Source organism: Apodemus sylvaticus, chromosome 20 (assembly GCF_947179515.1).
Source record: "Apodemus sylvaticus chromosome 20, mApoSyl1.1, whole genome shotgun sequence".
In the NCBI taxonomy this organism is placed as follows: domain Eukaryota; kingdom Metazoa; phylum Chordata; class Mammalia; order Rodentia; family Muridae; genus Apodemus; species Apodemus sylvaticus.
This window is the reverse complement of record NC_067491.1, coordinates 10166701-10186846: the sequence shown is the minus strand read 5'-3', so window position 1 is coordinate 10186846 and position 20146 is coordinate 10166701. Positions and strand designations below refer to the sequence as shown.

The following is a 20146-nucleotide window of genomic DNA, read 5'->3' as shown; positions in this document are numbered from 1 at the left end:
ATATTTTAAAAAAGAAAGAAAACAGGATCAAGAACAAAGTGTGACTGTGGGGACTGGGGAGAGAAGGGACTGAAAACTGCAGTAAGCATACACTGACCTAGTTAGAATTGAAATGGGTCTAGTTTAAACAAGTCAGCAAAAGACAGAGTATGACGGACCCAGTATGGTTCTCATTCTTTCAAGAACTTACCATAGTAATCTACCACATTTTATAGTGATTATTTGATAATACTAATGTGCAATTTAGTAGAAATCTCATTGTAGAAGAGAGGGAGAAAATACTGAGAGCAGAGAACCTGGGGGCCTAGGTGGGAGATCTGCTCAGATTGTGCCTCCCAGAGGGGATGGGATGCTCCACCCGGACAGACGGATGGACTGAGGATGCCTTGTTGACACAGCTGCTAACCCTGCTTTGAACAATGGCCACAGGCACGCTAACACGGCAGGAAGAAATTTCACACAACCTCAGATCAACACAAAGAGCCCCAAGCACCAAAGGAGGGCTGAGGGGGAAGGTAGTGTCTTCAAGGGCGACCTCTAACTGGCCATCACTACTACAGCCCTGAAATCATAAACAAGTGACACTACAGGGACTCAGAGCTGTATTTACTATTTAAGTATATGCATGACAATTCAGTACCAGTGACACAGAAAAGGAGGCTATAATTGAGGAGGGAGGGGTTGTTGTGGGAGCAACCGGGAGGAGGAAAATGGAAAAATGATGTAACTACGTTTTATTTTCAAAAGAAAAAAGGAATCTGAAACTTAAAGACTTCCTAAAATGAGTTGATGCTGAAAAGCACTTGGTAAAGGAGGTTAATTTAAATGACATTTTTATATTACAGAAATAAGTTAAATTTCACCGTTCTCTAGTTCCCCAAACAGAACCTACAATGGGGTGGTGGGACAACACAGCAAGTCAGAGCACTGCCACCGACTAAAGTCAGGGACTTTAGTCAATCCCTTGGATCCACAAGGCAGAAGAGAGCTGACTCTCAAGTTTCTCTACGTGCATACACATGCGTGTGTACACACACACACACACACACACACACACAAATTAATGTGGAAAAATTTAGAGGCAAAATTTTCCTACATTAAAATAACTTAAAAAAAAAAAAACAGGTTGCCTCTGCCTACTGATACTAAGTGCTGTTAACAGAGGTAACCATTATGATTCCTCTTAGTAAGTCAGCTCTTAAATATCCATGGATGCCAAAACCTGGGGCTGCTCAAGTCCTTTACATGAACTGGTATTCTGCATGTAACTTATTCTCTTGTAGACCTTGTATATTTCCAGATTTATATTACTTATACTCAGCAATACAATGTCAAGGTCATTCAGCGGTTCATGGTCTGTTTCAGGGATAAAGACAAAAAATAATGCTAAGTTCATATGCAAATTAAAATATTTTTTTGTCTGTAGTTGTCTGAGTCTGTGGATTGAGAAACCACAGATATAGGTTGATTAGATTTTGAAATCACTGCTGACCATGTTAGCCAGGGTAATGCACAAACATTCTGTACTTTACAATCTGACAGACTTATTCTAACATTCTTTAAAATATTGTTTCTATGATCTATAACTATGTATCACTCTCATGACACAGAAAAACATTTAACTCTATCAGTTAATGAAATCACTGGTTCTAGAGAAATTTGCTCAATAATAGGACAGGACAGAGAAGTTACACACTTTCTCCTCAGCTGAGACAAAGACTTATTTTCAGGACAGGAAACCAATGTTAGTGGGGCCACACAACTGCAGGATGTTGCTTTAGAGGCACAATTTCTTCTCTACAGTTGTGAATACTAAATTCTCACACTACTATACTATAGATACAGTGTTTCCTAAAACCACCTGTGTAGTTCACAGGGTCTCGGTCCTCAGCACCAAGCCTGTAAAGGAAGGGGCACTTCCCCCCTGCCTGAATCCAGAGAGGACAAAGTGACCACAGCCCTGCTAATGTCTGCACAATGAGTGCATGACTTGAGAAAGGCACTGACTGCGTGGACTGTCTTACAGGTGGTTTTGATAACAGTTGTTTTCAAGTTTTTGTAGAAAGACTGAATTTAATAATTAGGCATATACTCTAAACACCTGTCCTGGAAAGTATGATTTGAATTTTTAATTGGCTACATTCTTAGGTTACCAGAACTAATTATTTTCTTAAAAGATCTGAAACTATTGTTTTAAAGTTTCTTATGTCTCAAGAATGACAATTTTTCTTTCCCAGCTACCTGGCCAACTTGAGCGAGGTTAAGGACAACTTGGACTTCTCCCAAAGCAAAAACTAAAAAGAGGCCTGAGGATAGTAACAGTAAAGTACTTGCCTACTATGTGTGAAGTACTGGATCAGTCACAACTACAACTGAAAATCAGAAACTAATAAAATTACAAAGTTTTATGTTAAATGTTGTGTCAATAAAATAGAAGTCCTCCAGATGAGTGGAGAGGGGGCTAACAAATCGTATGTAAAGCTGTGAAACAATGTAAAGGGCGCCCGGTCAGACGCAGTCTTGCTGTTCTACAATATGACGACCTTGTTTCTTTATAGGATGCTGTCAGTGTGTGCTTACCTGGATGAGCACACCAAAGTATGTGAGCTGAAGCCAGAGGCAACCCGTGGGACCCAGCTCCCTTCTTCTACCATAAGGGACCTTAGGACTGAATCCAGGTCACAAGGCTTGGTGACAGATTCTCCACCCACCCTGATCCATTCTATGGGCCCCAAAGAATGCTATTTCTGTATAGCATTACTTTTTATATTATTTGAGAAGTATTTATTTTATCTATCTTCTATTTATCATTCTCCTGAATTTATATTTTTTTCCCAATTCAATAGCTTGGAGAAAAGAGGTTGACTTTAGAAATGTTTGGGATATCAGCTCACTTTATACTGTATGACAAGAAAATTGATTTCCTAGAATCTGTTTGGAGCCTTATTGTGTCTGTTAAGAGACTAAAAACACCCCTTAGGCTGTGCTGCCTTCCAGTAGGATCACCCTACCACTCCATACTTCAAATCCATCCACAGGCCTGCCCCCAGGAAATGACCAGGGTTGGGGAGCCCCTGAAATTTACTCATCTAATACTAGTTAAATCACCTCCAACACTGAAAAAATTTAACACTGGAGATAGGATTTGAGAAGTCCATACAAACTAAGCAACTTTACCATGTCCATTTAATTACTGAGGACATTAAACTTTTCACATAATAAAAAAAGTTTTCATAACTAGAAACCAAAAACTGATTCTGTAGTACCTATAACATAGTATTTATAATAATCAAGTTAGACTGTGTTGTGGATAGCCCTGGTGCTGTTTGTATTTTGATGCTAATTCTGCTTCCCCAAGAGGGTCTGCCTGGGATGAGGAGTGCTTCCTATCCTCAGGTGACTTCAGGAGAACCTTCCCCTAATGAATAGAGATTTCAGGGGGGCCAATCATAGGGCGGAGAAGTGGGCGGGCCTTCCAGGCCGTTGGGCTCTGCTACTGGAGGATTTGACTTAGAATGGCTTACACATTCGGATGCTAGTTGCTGTGCACATCAATTGTGTTACCTGTTAATTATGAACTAAGTTTGTGTGGTGTTTTCCTTCATGCGGTGACTCAACTGTGTTCCAGAGAGAGAGAGGTATGGCAGCAACGTGTAGGCTTTTGAGAAGTGCACCCCATGGGGTTATGGGGATTTGGAATCGTGGGGCTGGGAACTTAGGGAGTGGGGTGGAGAGTCTGCAAAGATGAAAACACGCCAGCCTGCTGGCCTGCCAGCATAGCGGACATTGCTTTTCTCAATCTCACGCTACAAGACTGCCCAAAGTATCTCACATATAAATGGAATTAAATTTTAGCCAAATAAAACTACATGGCAAGACTCTGCAGTAGAAAAAGCAAATATATCATTTTATCAGAAACATACTGAGTATAAATAACTAAAATAATGTTAAATCATGCTATTAATCATTGGTGATCGAATGTCACTGCTAAAGATAACCCATTCTCTCAAAAAAAGGCTAATTTTCACACACATCTGAATTACTGAAAGATGTTACATTAAAATTCATCATGAGTAAAACTGTTAAAATATGTTTAGAAGCTCATGACTAGGCTTCAGTTCTAAAGTTATAAAGAGAAAAAAACAAAACGTAAGTAAGGAAACTCTGAAAAGAATATAACTGAAGCTCTATCTTTGAGACCCTAGATTTATATTAAAAGATGAGAGCAGAAAAAAAAATCATTTTGGAGGCTGGAGACAGGACCCCCGTGAAAGGGCACTGTCTGCTTTTCTAAAGGACCAGGCCCTGATCCCCAGCTCTCACCTGCCTGTAATCCTGTCCCCATGACCTGACACCTCCTCTGGTGAGCACCAGACAGGCATGTGGAGCATAGACAAGGAAACAAGCAGACATCAATGTTCGTGGAAATAAGTCAAATCATTTTTTCCTTTTTCTAATTTATTTGGAAGAGTTTTGTTTTAGAGAAAGTATAGTTTTCAACAAAATTAAGATACAAGCATTGGATACTATCCACTATTTAACACAGCTGCTGCTGAATTTCCATCCACAATCTATGATTACTACTCAAAACTTAAAAGCCATTACTGTCATGGCCACACTGAGCTATATTAAAAGACATGATTACGGTTTACCAATTAATTGCATTAAAATGAAAAGAAGAAAAACTTAAAGCCAATTCTAGCTGAACAAAATAGCTGTATTTAGTATTTGACAGGTATAATGAATGGCTCACGCCTACCAGTCCTTCATCCATGAAAAGGACTACAATGACCCATGAGGGAGGTCAGCCTAGTTAGGTTAGCCTACACTAGAGTAAGAGTGGACACTGTCTCAAAAAGAAAAAGAACAAAAAAAGAAAGAAAAAGAAAAAGAATTTCCCCAAAAGATCAAATTGTAATAACTGTTTTCAAGAAATTGCAGGTCAGCATGAAGAGGAAAGCAGACTACCAGCCTGTGGTGTCACCTTGGAGGGGACTGCCAGAACTAACCCTGAGAGAACACCACTCAGTCCCGTGCTGTCACAACAGAACACGATAGGAAGATGGAAAGGGCTGCCATAACAGCGCACGGCGAGGAGGACGCACGGCAACTGTACCTTCTTCAGACACTAGGTGTCTGTGAGATAGCACAGCAAGGTTCTCCACACTGGAGTATTAGAGTTAGCCTCCAGCACACAACCTACAGAGGCAGCCAGCTTGCTTTTCCTGTGCTCTTCTCTGACTGCTTCGTACGCAACTATGAGGGTAACTATTGTTAAATAATGTCCAGCCAGTAAGAAGCCTTCCAACAGTAACAGGATAAAGCAATCCACGTTCAAGCAGGAACGCCGCACAACCCAAAAAGTTTAAAGAAGTTTGCTAATTTATTCAGTTTTTGTCTGACACACAGGTATTTCCTGAATGGTCCCACTAAGAAGCTAGGTCTCTGTCCCTCTGTTTGTTGCCAACTCTTGGCCTGGACAGTTCGGCTCCACTTTAACTGAGAGGCTGAGAGGCTGTGAAGAGAAGGGTTAAGTTAGGACTCAGGTGGGTTAATGACAATGTCTAGATGACAAAGCCGTGTTGTTCATGGTAATCCACCAGCCATGCTCTGCACCTTAGTCTAGCCTTACTCTGAGCTTTAAAAACATATGATTTTATCTATAATAAGGGAATGGAACAACCTGTTCTAATTTATATATATGATAGCAACCTCAATATACATTTCTTTCATTACCTCAGAATTGGAGACATAAATATCTAACAAATATGAAAGACCGCACGGGACACAACACAAAGAAAAACTCCACAGAAGACATGGGAAGAAAGCAGTCATCTTTCTGGTACACCCAAAAACAGCTCCGGAAGAGAAAGTGGTTGAAAGGTTGTTCATTCTTAACTATCAAGCCCTAGCTGAAGTTTTAACATTTTGTTTTTTTTACAGCAAGCAACAGAGTTATACTGAGTAAAGGAGGAGTGCCATTGCTTCTACTCTGGGAATTTAAATTTCCTGCTTGAAATGATGTTTTGCACGAAGTAGCAATCAGTCTGAATAGCAATAAACCAGGCTACCGGACTGAGAGGCAGGGTGACATCCTAAGTCAAGCAGTATATGAGCCAGAAGCACATGCCTAGCTATCCCACAAATTACACACTCTCAAAACATACTGTTCTGGAACTAACATGAAAAGATGAAGACGAAACAACTGTTCTTGTAGCAATGATTCCATGAACACAAGTGTCCCTCTGCTGGGAAAGACCTACCTGGATGGCAGAGTTCATGAAACACGTATTTCCCAAGTTACTTAAGCCGCACAGGCCTGGCTGTTCATTGTTTCTTCCAGGTTCTGAATAATCATAGTTCTTATAAGCAGTATATGACGGGAGACAATAATTTGAGTTTTTCACACTGGAAGAAAAAAATTATAAAAATGCAGCCAATTACATTACAATATAGTTACAAGAAATAGTATTCATTAGATATGTGGTTAATCATTAAATATCTTTTCTTGAACATTCAACTAGTACTTTTTAAGATAGCATTTTCAAAGAAACCTCCTCAATTATGGCATTCTTTATCCAAGCAACAGAACATCATAAATGATATTTCTGTCACAGCACGTCACGCAATAAACCCCACTATTATATCGTTCTACCCTGGGTTAATGGGAGCAGCATCACGGCTTGCTCCACTCTGCATTGCTCCATCAAAATTAAAACACTCAGATTTTAGACACCACCCGCAGCAATAAATCATCTCATTTATGTCCCTTTTGAATTAGTCTGCTAGCGTAAGGGTGAGGACTGCAGGGGCAGGAAGAGTTGGGCTTTAGTCACAGATGAGCACTGAGAAGCCCAAGGCCACTGTGATGTCACTGTTGAGATGCATTGAAAGTTCTATTTATAGCTTCTGTGCTTGACTAGCAAAGTCAGCCCTGATGCAGAGAGCTGCCCTGACCAGGAACCCTGAAGGACCATGTGCACGGAGATCCAGTGCTACTGACTGCCCTTTCTTCCAGTTGCTGCAATACTGTGCTTTAACTTTATCAATTCAAAAACTGTTCTAAACCCCTCTATAATCTAAAATTTAGCAAATCATATTAATTTTAGAAAGATTTAAGTCAATTGGCTAAATCTTATTTTTACATATAATAAGGTGAAGTCTTAACTTTTTAGAGACTGGCTGTTTTATAAGAATATTTATAAGAGTCTTTAGAGCAGTTTTAAAATATCAGACTTTCAAGATTTTTTTTTTTTTTTTTTTTTTTTTATTTATTCCTCAGGCTGAACTGAACTTGAACACAGATCAAATTCAGGGGCTAAAAGTAAATGATGTAAATAAAATGCAGCTTTACAAATATAATAAACAAGTAACTAATAATACTGATTGGTTATAATTTAGGATAGCTCATTTCAAAATAAAATATTTCATTTTATTGTTCTATATACTCCCACTAGGGTATTATAATGGTTTACATGAACTACATTACTGCTTATTCTGAAAAGGTTTTAGTAAACATACAGATACCATACCAAACAGGTAATACAAAAAGAACAAGTCAGCCCAAGAGTAGATAAGTGGTGGGCAGCTGGCCAGTCAGTCAGCAGCTGAGGTCATCAAGGACAGACCTTAACTCCTGTGATCAGGCACTGAAGCTGAGTTTCAGACCAGAAATTATCCCAATTTCTGTCTCCAGGACTAGAAACCTCACTCAGAGCTTAGCTGAGGCACTTTATAGGAAAGCTTCCTCCTGATAAAGCATGGCTACTTTTCAAATTTTTTTCTTTAATTACTTTTAAATCCTCTTTGTCAGTGAGTTTTAGCCAACAGAACTCGATCTGAGTTTTATCTCTGGTCCAGAATGGAGACATGACATTCTAAACTTCCCTAAAGGTTACAAAATGACAAAAACATACTACTGCTGCTCCCTTTCCTAAGCGACAGAGACTGTGCTAAAAGGATCCTCTTCTCTAAGGAGGCAGCACTTACAGACTCTAGAGGTTTCTGCTTCGACACAAATCGTCACTGCTAAGCCTAAGAGACCCTGACGCCTCTCTCTCTGTTCACGGCTCCCCCTCCCCTGGATACAATCCCAATCCCTAAGCATGCTTGCCCTAGCAGTCAGGGCTGCCTCACACTCTCTATCTCTTTCTGTTTTCTCTTTCCCGTTGCTCTGTCCATCCTCCCAGCTGATGCGGACATTTCCAGCTTGTTTATCCTGTAAGTTGTCTCTAGCACTCTAATACAATCCAGTAAGATCATCCTTCTGAGTCACGTTTAATGAGACTATGCCAATTTTTTCAGTTAAAAAATATACCTCTTTATAAATAATAAGCAAGCAAACAAACAAACATCAGCTCAGTGTTCCTAAAAGGGATCTACTCAAAGATTAAATGAAAATGTCAAGGTCCAGAGAAATGCAAGCTTGATGAAATCAAATTCACAATTCAGGACTTGTGTTTGTTTCAGACACAGACACACTTCAAGTTTCTTTGTTTTTGTAAAATCACTTGCCTTATTGCTTTTGTTTTCTAGTCTTAGTAACTAAAAGCTTGCCAGGCACACACTGGCAACCTAATGTATCAGAATTAAATCAAGATCTTCTAGACAGTCTTTAAAAAGGTCAGTATTTGCTGCACATTTCTACACATAAGAGAAGGAAAACCAGATACACCTGGCTGTGAAATAATAGTGAGATTTAAAGAGCCACAGCAAAAGAGCAAAGTACCCTTCCTACTACATAGTCCTGAGCCCTCCTGTGCATCCTCCCACAATTAAAGCACATCTGCATGCTTATCTCAGGGGAGGGGGGAGAGAGAGAGAGAGAGAGAGAGAGAGCGCAGTGATTCTTTATTCATTAGAATAAGTCTTATGCTAAAAGACAATTTTGATGGGCTAAAATTTTTACTTACTCAGAAACTTTATGAGCAAAGCAGTTTTCTCACTGTTTTAAAATCAGAACCTTTTAAGCAGTGTCTCTACTTTGGCTTAAATGATGGGCATCAGTATAGTGCTTACCCAAAGATTAAGACAGTCTATCTGCTCAAAGATGATAATGAAAGTCAACAAATTCCAAACACTTAACTAGTAACCTCTTCTAGTGAATTATACTCCACATTAAAGCGTTTCAAGGAAAACACAAAAGCTAACAGCTGTCTATCCATTCAACAAAATATACAGGAAGCTTTCCTGTCCTCTAGAGACACCTCTCTCTCTGTTTTGCTAATGACTGGGAGCTAGACATCACACCTGAAGCATATGCTACTTTGAAAAATTCAATTTACAGAAATATTAGTAGGAGTTTTAAAAGTATAGTGTGTTAGGCTGGGCAGTGGTGGTGCATGCCTCTAATCCCAACATTCAGGAGGCAGAGTCAGAAAGATCTCTGAGTTTGAGGCCAGCGTGGTCTGCAGTGCAAGTTCCAGGACAGCCAGTGCTACACAGAGAAACCCTGTCTCCAAACAAAACAAAACAAAACAAAAAGTAAACTGTGTTAACTCTGTATTGTAAACTCTCTTTAATACATGAAAATGTAAAGTTTTAAATGGAATCAGATCTGACTTCTTAATATAATGTTCAGATTGAACTTTCAATCAGTATTACTGTTTGACATTGTAAACACGTGACTAAGCTTACTCTGCAGTTAACGAGAATGTGCTCAACAAGGGTACTTAGCAGAAACAGATGGCCAGTTCCAGGTGTCTAGGAAATCTGCAGCTACTGCTATGGCTTACAGGGCATCATTGATTTCAAAGGAGGATGAATAAAATCGACAAGACACCTACTGTGATATGGAGTGTTAAAAATCTAGACAGTAGATCATTAAAATACCTTGAGTAGCAATGTTAGTAATATATCAAATATAGCAGTATAGAAAAATAAGGCAATAAAACCGTTTAACAATTTTAAAAATTGGCAGATTTAAAAATGTTTATAAGTTATAACTAGGGCAAAAATATTTTATCACCTAAGAGATAACATTCCTGTACAGGGTAAATGAAGTGCACTCTAAAAACAGACGCTTCATAATTTTTAAATAAAAAAAGTTTTATTAAACTTAAATAATTGTAAGTATTCTTTATCACATTTAAAATAACAGTTTTATTTCTGGACTTGCAAATGTTTTATACAATCTACCGTTCTTACTATATAATAAATCTGCAGTTTAACTACAGATTCTAACATACAATTTAAATCTGTAGACACATATATCAAGTTGTAAAACTGCCTTACCTAGAGAGGTCACTATCTTGTCACCCTACTCTTACTGAAACTGCACCATTTCTATCTGAAGTCTCTGGCTGCTACTTATTTCAACTCAAATGAAAATCAAGAGATAGCCTTATGTAAAATAGTCACTAAGTATATTAATTCAAATCACAACACACACACACACACACACACACACACACACACACACACACACACACACACACACAGTCTCCTCTCTGTCTGTCTGTCTGTCTGTCTGTCTGTCTCTCTCTCTCTTGTCTCTCCCTCTCTTTCTCTTTCCTCCTTTCCCTCTCTCTCCTAAACTCTGTTACTTGGAAAGGTAAATCATGCATCTAACTTTATTTCATGCTCACCATGGACCCCAGAGGAGCTTCTCGGGAGGTAGCTTCTGTCGCAAGTCCCTAAAATGACCTCCAGCAACCCGCAGGAGTTTCTCATTTCAGAGGTTCTGAGACTAGAGTACACTAGGATATTTTTCATTTATGAAGGGAAAACATAAGACAAAACAGAAAAACAAGAGAACACATACACCCACACAATGACTCTAGCCAAAATACAGTCTGTTAGTAAATACCACTATATCCTGTTAAAAGGAGCGTTAAGGGTATAGTACACCTGAAATTTACTTATTTTATAGTAAATGTGGGAGCCCTCTGCAACTAGTAAACAAAATTTCATCCCCTACAAAAAGAAATTTTGACAATTAAAATACAAAGAAAACATAAGCTGGGTTGGAAAGTATTTCTTTCCCAAAGTCTTTTGTGCTGGTATGAACATTTACACGGAAGAGAAATCAATGTAGCACCTGAATATTCTCACTGGCCTCGCTTCCCTGTTACATGACAGTGCAAAGCTAACATATATCGCATTTTTTTTGTGAATTATAAAATGAAGTTTTGTTTTAAGATTGCTTGACCTGGGAAACATCACTAAAAAGGTGTCAATATTCCAGCCATTCAGAAAAAAACCTTACAGGAACAGATATTAGTTTAATTTTTTATGGTTTTAGTTTACAAGACTAAACTGTGGGAAGTTTGACAATGTAAAATACTTACCCTCAATTTTTTTTATTACCACTTATATTATTTAGTTTTCTGATTCAGAAAATGTTTTACTTTTATTTTTCATAAAAAAAAACCCCAAAAGTGATTTTCTTTTTTATTTACCATCTTTTAAATGCTTGATTAATCTTGGATTAAAAGTTCTACAGAGAAACTATGCAGAAGAGACTGTGCAGTCCTGAAATTACTTTCCATCTACGGGTGTTCTGGGTTGCTGACCCACTGGCTTGCATGTGAACTCTCTGGAAATTGTGCTGCGTACATGTCTTATTTTCTAGGATGTCAGGTCTAACCCTCCTTGTTATTTCTCCCTTTAAAATGACCTTAGCTCTTGTCATCTCCTTAAAACCCAGACATGACTGAAGCACTTTACCAAGTTCTTACAAAACGTGAGAATTTTAACAGGGAAGTTAAGATGGTAAATAGAATTACCGCTTGATTTACGAGTACTTCACAAACTGCTTTAGTGTTTTCAAATTTATAAATCCAGTGCCACTGGAGAGGCACACTAACAAGTTAAACCATCTTCAGTGTTACAGTAACACTTAACCACAGGGTACACAGCACACCTATCAATAAAGGCAGGTAATCTTATTTGGACAGAAGTTCTCACACACTGGGTTGGGTAAATCTCAATTAAATATTTGTATTTCTCTCTTTCCCAGTAAAATTAAAATGTCATGTTTTGCCAGTAAGATGGCTCAGCATGTCATCCTAACAAGCCTGGTCTCCTGAGTTCACTGTACATACAGTTCACACGATACAGGAAGGTCCATGTGACTTTCAACCTTTTAAAATACAATTAAGCCAACCACATATTTTCACAAACTGCATAATTCTAAATACCACTTAACATGGAAAAAAACCTTTTTAATATTTAAAAAAAGAGCTTTTCCATGGTATTTGCTTTCCAGGTAGTACTTGCTGACACATGCTTTCTCATGGGTGACTGACTGGACTATGGTGTCACATGAGTTATATCTGTCCTTACACTAGTCTATATGAAGTCAAGTCATTTTAAAGGTGTTTTATTTCTTAAAAAGTGACTCTTGAGAACTATCAGTAATTTAAAGGAAAGCAAATTTTGATTCACAAAGACTTTTACCCTAAACTTAGATACAAGAGATCTTTTTGCAACCATAGTAGGGCCAACCAATTAAACAAAGAGGTTTTAAGATTCAGTGCTTACTTTCTGTTGTTGATGTTGTTATAATTATTTGATAGAGATGAAGGAGAGATCTTTGGTAAAGTTGAAAAATTGGATGCACCTGGGGACCTTTAAAAATATGAAAATGTCAAATTAGATAAAAAATGAAAAATTATGAAATTATGAAATAAAGAAAAGAAACAGATGACAATGTTTATAGTAAATGAATACTGGAAAACAGATTTTAAGGTCAAACTAATTATCATTTGGTTTTTAATTTTCAATGTATTTTCCTTTGAAATATAATGGTATAAAGGGAACTTTTTCAAATAAAATGTATGAAATTATAAAACTTGCTGCTATTCTTATAAATCTACTAACTCCATGCATCACTTCACAGGGTAACAGTTCCTAGCACTTGCCAACCAGGCTCTGTGCATTTAAAGGGATGAAGCTGTGTACTTTCCCCATAGGTACCAGGGTACTGTAGTTACACATGGTGCTAACACAGGCAGTCCCCAGAGAATGAGGTCACTGATTCATAAACCCTGATGTCACTTGGAAAGAGCAAAGAGAACTCCAAACATAATCCCAAGAAACAGTGTTTGGACAAAACTGTTTGGAAAAACTGAAGAACATATATCTATTGACTTTATGATATACACTTCATTAATTGAGAATCTTTTTGGGATGGGGGGTAGTAATTTCTACCATGACTGGCTTTTATATACTAAATGTACTTTAAAGACGGACAGAAAAATCAATAAATCTATTACAAACAAATAATTAAAGGACATAAAGGTGTCTGAGAATTCAATTTTCCTTGAGTTCTGTAAACCATTCCTATTTCCTATGTAAATCTAGTTGGCCACTGTGAAACCTGTGTGGTGATAACTCAGTTACAAAAACTTAAACAAGGCCCAAAGTGATGGACAGACTCTGAACCTCCTCCACTCGGGTGACAAACAGGCAGGGCAATATAATCTACAAAATTTACTTAATTTACATTTAGTCTTTATATAAACATATATGTTACATGAAATGGTGGACAATAAAATTTCTTAAAGAAAAAAATTTTTAAAGTGCAAGAGTTTAAAAAAAATACATATGGAAATTGCCTTTCTTTGTGAAGAAGATTCTTTTTGTTGAAAACTGCATATTGATGGACTATGTTAGATGCCTTTCCAACAGGAGGCCCTTCACAGGATAATATTTTACTGTGGCAAGCTAAAACAGAAGATACAAGTCTACTGAGTTTTGAAAGAAAATACAGTAGAAAAAACATTTTAAAGCTTTAATGCTAGTATTTTTCCAATATTAATAAACAGAAATCTTTGCCTTTGATAATTAAAGTCTTTTGTTTACTTGCTTTTTGAGATAGGGTTTCTGGCTTGCTGGCCCAGATCTCAGAGATACACCTGTCTCTGCTGCCCCAGGGCTGGGGCTGAAGGTGTGTATCAAATACTGGCCACTTCTTAAACATTTTTATGTAGAGGGAAAAAAATTTAATGGGATTAGAGTTTGAGTTTCAGCAATGAACTGAATATATTAATTTCTAAAACTCAATTCAGTTTTATGTTCTCTTCCAATTTACTTTGAGTAAAAATTATGAAAATAAAGATGGTCTCCATTTAGGTGAAGACATATTTACAAAGACATTTCCTGCCTGTCTAGAGCTTTTACTATTGATGAGTAGCTGAACTTACAACATTCAGCAAATTACTACTACATGCTTTGTTTTTAGTGAGTCTGAGAATATAAGTAGATATAGCTCCTGATCACAAGCAAGCAAATGACATAAGCAAAGCAGATGTAAAACACTAAGTGCTTTAACAACTTCTAATGCAAAGTTCTGCAGGTGTACCAAGAAACATCTAAACAACTGGAAAAATGATGCAGTTAGAGTATATGTATACAAAGGAATTAGGAGTATTCAAAGTAGGAAAAAAGCAGCATCTGTAAATGTGTGGGATTGTAGACACAATTATGTTTAGAGAATTAATAGTAAATTGTCCCTGGCTGGCATAGGCATATGGTGTAAGCAGAGGAGGCACTGGGACAGGGGCAGTAACAGGGAGCCTTTTATGGCTTATGAAGGAATTGAAATCTCACCTGACTGATGGGACGCTATAGATTTTAATGGGAATTGTCAGTGTAATCAGATTTACATTCTCCTAAGATTACCTACTAGGGGAGAGAAATGCAGTGATGAATAGAGTATACATTAGGAAACTATCAAGGCAACAAGGGGGGATTCAATAAAGGGTGGAGTGGAGGAAGTTGTGGAAAAGGCAGTTCGCAGAGTGGTATGCATGGACTCGATGAAGACCCAAGACACTTTCGTGGCATCTGAGGTGAGACATGGGAATGTCGCTTGATACCTTTTTCTAGATCAATATTCAAAGTGAATGTTGATCACACTCCTGGCACACGCGGATGAATTACAACACACTACCATACTGCAGTCTTTACCACTCTAACCCCTGTTCCTAACAACACGTCACAATAGACACTGTGGCACACAGTGAGAAAGTGGAAGATGGGAGTGGGTGGGACAAAGATCGAGACCATCTTACATAGGAAAGGGATGAGATTCAATGCACAGACAGACTGGTACTAGGAAAAGAAATGTCTCAGGGGTATGAGTGTTGACTGAAGGATTGGAAGCTTTTATCTTGGAAACTTTCCTGTGAAAATAATGTCAGTATATTAAAATGAAAAACATAGTTTGACAAGTTTATCTTCCTTAACCCCATTAAAAATACAAAAAAGAAAAAAAATACTTCAAAATGACTTTCACCAGGGGTAGGTGTTTGGACATGTGGGTGTGGGTGTGTGCACCTGAGTGCACGTCCCTGTAGTAGCAGAAGCCAGAGGTATTGGAAGTCCCTTAAAAATGGACTTCTAATCAACTGAGGGGTGCCTCAAGTGGGTGCTGGAAGGAACCAAATGCAGGCCCTCTGGAAGAACAGTATGGACTCTTGACTACGGAGCCCACAAAACTCCACCCACAAAACTTCTTTAAATATTGTCTGGCAAATTGAAAGCTTGCATAAGGCAGATGTGTTGCATGCTGAAGCTGCACAGCTAGTATGAACACAAGTGTGAACCCGAGTGTGAACTAGTCACTAGGCCTTACCCATTCCACTTCTGCATCAGTGACAGCCTGTGGTTCCTCAGACAAGTGTATCTATAGACATTCTCTCAGAAATAGACAGAGTGGGCTGACTACTCCAAGGAAAATGAACCTAATAACCAGCAGTGACAAAGTCTGAACTTTCAAGCAAGATACCTAATAATGCTGACTTTCCAATTATAATGTTGATAATTTCAGACTTTTCCCATAAAACTAATTTTTTAAAATATGAGTTTATGAGAAAGTTGTATTATAAAACACCAATGTTCTGAAGGCCTGTATAACTTAGTGAATATTTTCCAAGTGACCTATTAATACCATAGTTAAATATAGATCTTAGTGTCAGACTACAAGTCATTGGATTAACCTTCAGATTTCCATATTGCAATGAAACTTGTGTCAAGTGCTGATTTACCTGCAAAGTGCTTTCCCTTTCCAACTACAAGCCCACAGGGACTCATCCTGTGCTCTATCAGACAGTGTGTCACACCTGCACATAGAAGTCCGAGAGATTAGCTGTGTGACACTTAGAACAGTTAACTAGAATACTGTCACTGAGAGTATTAAAGTTGCCTCCTCCCTCAGGGTAGGCGTCATGCCCAGTAGCAGATGCCCACATAGGCGGAAGGTAATGCTGTTCTTGTAACCTTTTCTCATTCTGCTGTTTTGGCACTTTTTCTGTCTTATGTTTGAATATTATGGTTTCCAATGTGTAAGTGTTTTGTGGTGGTTCTTGTGCATTTTTCTTTTGTTTGCTTGTCTGCTTGTTTTATAAAGGAAGGAAGGAAGGAAGGAAGGGCATTGACTGTTTGGGGAAGTGGGGAGGAGGATCAGGGGGGATTAGGGGAGGGAAAGTGTGATCAGAATATACTATATGAAAAAAGAATACAAATAAAAAGTTTTGCAGAAGTGTTTTAATGCTACTCTCAAAGTGTCTTAATTTTAAAATAGTTAATTTTATGAGAATGTTCTGATGTTAAAATATAATTGTTTAATATTTATATTTATAAATATTTTACACTTAATTTTAATTATGATAAACTCATAAAATCCACAAAGAAGAAGTTCTTGGGTGGCTAGAAACAACAGGATGCAGCAGCAGTGCTTAGCAGTCACCATTTCCCAGGTGCTGCCAGGGAGATGGACTAGTTAGGGAAGGAAAGTGTGACTAAGGAATCAGGATCCCTGAATGGCGCCTGATTAAATCAATGCAGGGAATGTATATATTTAGGCATGCAAAACAGAGAACAAATTATCTGGTTCAAATAGACGTAGTGTCCTGCATGTTATCTGGAAAAACAAGGAATTTTGATGACATTATATAAGTTCTAAAACTACTAACAGAATTAGCTTGCTTTACGAGAAAGGCTCAGCACTGAACCATCTCTGGTCTCTGAGTGCCTACTATGAATGAAGAACTTTACCCAAATCTGAGGATTACTAATGCACATAGAGAGAGAAGGACAGCTCTGCACGGGTTCAGGGAAGCCAAGGACAGTTTCACAGATTCACTGTGAATGATTTCCCCCACCCCAAGAGAAAGAAGGATCTTACTAAATTGTGAGTGGTAGTTTAGGACAGCGCTGGAAACAGCTCGATGTTAGAAGACAGACAAGGGGTGATGGTAGTCCACTAAAACAAAACAAAGGCCCAGAAGATTCTTGGGCAAAACTGATGGTTTGTTTCATAACGTAGTGGGTTTTCTTATATTCTTAAGAGAACGACAGCAGAGACAGATCAGGGCCTCCTGTATGGACAGTATGGTGGGTAGTGCGTGCACATGAAGGGCAGATTAATACGAGAAGCAGCAGGGAAAAGCCTAGGATGTACTGACACAAAACAACAGATAAAGGTTGTCCTTAATGACCAAGGAAACCAGAGCGCAAAAAGGACAGATGTTGGCTACAGATAAAGTTGAAGTTTGCTGTTAAAGAATTATTGATAAATGAAAACACAGCTCATGTATTGATTTAGACTTCCAAACCAGATTTCACATAGCCCTTCCTCGCTAACCTTTAGAGCTAATGCTGTGATATTTATAAGTTAGCCCGTCTTCCGGGGATGAGCAGTGGCACTGGGCTCCATGATCTAATTTGAAAACCACCCTGCTCATGTTCCGATGGTTTTCTACAGAGAACAACGGACATGTTTGGGATACTACCTAGGGGCGGACTGGACAGCAAGCCCATCGCCTAGCAGGACACTAATTCTGGCCAGTGCAGGCTGCGTGTAATGTAAGACTGCGTATTGATCTCCTTAAAAGTCAGAAAGGTCAGACACCAACTTAAGAGGACATTACACCTCAACAGTCCCATGCCTGTAGTATGTGAATTTTATGCCCAATATGGTGTTTCAATTAAATGAATGCAATTCAATACTAAGCTTACACTCTTTCTTCAAAAGGAAAACAATTTGTCAACTTGTTCTTGTTAAATTAAGTAAATACTTAACATACATTAAAAGCTAACACGACACTAATGAGCAGCTAAAACTGAGGTAATTGTTTTGACAGAGTAAATCATTCTAACTTTATGAAATCTAATGACAAAGTTAGAAAAAACAAAAAAGAAGACAATATATATTTCTACCAATTATTCTAAAACAAGTTGTTAAAGGAGAATTTAAACTTCTTCAGTGTTACACACATTTATGTTGTGAAGCTTCTGTGCTTCCATCTGCCTGCATCTCCCACAAGCCAAGGAAGACTTAAAACAACTTGTTATCCAAGCCCACAGTTCTTATTCTCAAGCTCGGCTTCCTTTATGAATTCATGTCAAACATGGTTTGGATTTGGCTGTTCCCTGTCTTACACATTCAAAGTCTGAGCAACATGACGGACGACAAGGTAACCAGCGCAGAGGTCTGGGTACCGGGTGACTGTTAGGGAGACGGGCACTCTGTGTGCTGCAGAGGTCTGGGTACCGGGTGACTGTTAGGGAGACGGGCACTCTGTGTGCTGCAGAGGTCTGGGTACCGGGTGACTGTTAGGGAGACGGGCACTCTGTGTGCTGCAGAGGTCTGGGTACCGGGTGACTGTTAGGGAGACGGGCACTCTGTGTGCTGCAGAGGTCTGGGTACCGGGTGACTGTTAGGGAGACGGGCACTCTGTGTGCTGCAGAGGTCTGGGTACCGGGTGACTGTTAGGGAGACGGGCACTCTGTGTGCTGCAGAGGTCTGGGTACCGGGTGACTGTTAGGGAGACGGGCACTCTGTGTGCTGCAGAGGTCTGGGTACCGGGTGACTGTTAGGGAGACGGGCACTCTGTGTGCTGCAGAGGTCTGGGTACCGGGTGACTGTTAGGGAGACGGGCACTCTGTGTGCTGCAGAGGTCTGGGTACCGGGTGACTGTTAGGGAGACGGGCACTCTGTGTACTGCAGAGGTCTGGGGACCGGGTGACTGTTAGGGAAACAGGCACTCTGTGTGCTGAGTTTCCTAACAGGCACTTAAAACCTGTAACCCAGGGACTGATGTGTGCCAGCTCTTTTTATCCTTCTGGTTATATGATGGGGCTGCTTCTCTTAAATGTTCAAAGTGGTACTTTATACAGCGGCAGAGAAGCAGAGAAACAGTTACCAGTCACTCATATACTGCACTTATATATCCCAACAAGCAAGTGATAAGCACTGTATTACCTAGACTACTTCTTCTTTCCTGGAAGAATGATGTAAAAGTACTACAATGCTCTAGGGTTTCGGGCATCTGTTATCAGAACACCGTAAGGAACAGAGAGGCAGTGTAAGAATTACTGTCATGAGAGGCAGGCTCAGCAGGGAGAGCACTCGGAAGGAGGGCTCACGGAGGACTGGAGGCCTGTGTGAGGGCTCACAGCCACACATGACTCCTGTGCCGAGGGCATGCTGAGCTCTGCATGTGTGCACTAGGCCCCCGTGTGACACATACAAACATGTGGCAAGCTACTCACAACCTAGAACAAAAGAATTACTAGCACAGTTTGTCTTTCAGTCACACATGCTTTGTTGATGAACTTCTCTGATGCTTATTTGTCCTCGAGACACAGAACCATCCCGGATTTCATCTTCTTCCCTCTAAATACCTTCTCACGTTTTTTGTCAGGATTTTTTTTTTTTTTTTTTAGTAATTAATGAAAATGAATGAATTAAATTCTGATGTTATTTTCACAAACTAGAATTTTTACTAGTTCAGAAAAACAATCCCATTTTCTTTGCTATATAATTTTTAATAACTTAAGGCATTTTGAAATAGTTATACCTAAATGAAACAATATAGAAAAAATTATAATGGCAAATATAGTCAAAATGAGCTTGCATCCTGGAAGTCAGCACCGGAATAAAGAGCTGTTTTTTCTTTTTTTGGTTATACTGATGTACTTTTCTTTTTAGGAACCGCAGGGCTTCCATGGTTTCTTACCTTACAGTTTCTCATCTGAGGCACGAGTTAAGCACCCATGCTCTTACAATAGCTCGTCCTCTAACACTGGGGTCTTTGAAGAGCAGACACAATGGCAATAAACACAATAGAAACTTAGGAGTAAACTTTCACGGTAAAACTGGAAAAGACTGGTTTTTGTGTTGTTTAAGACAGTGGAT

At 39.0% G+C, this 20146-nt stretch overlaps 1 protein-coding gene across 2 annotated transcripts in view; it reads right to left on the bottom strand.

The window, feature by feature from the left end:
- Positions 1-20146, bottom strand: part of Usp15 (ubiquitin specific peptidase 15) — a 91502-nt gene that overhangs the window by 33837 nt on the left and 37519 nt on the right. The window contains exons 7-8 of one of the 2 annotated variants that reach the window (XM_052165797.1): positions 12484-12570; positions 6264-6408 (exon numbers count right to left, since the gene is read on the bottom strand). In XM_052165797.1, the coding sequence (XP_052021757.1) occupies positions 6264-6408; positions 12484-12570 (232 nt within the window). The remainder of the gene's footprint in view (positions 1-6263; positions 6409-12483; positions 12571-20146) is intronic. The other variant, XM_052165798.1, reaches the window with a different exon arrangement.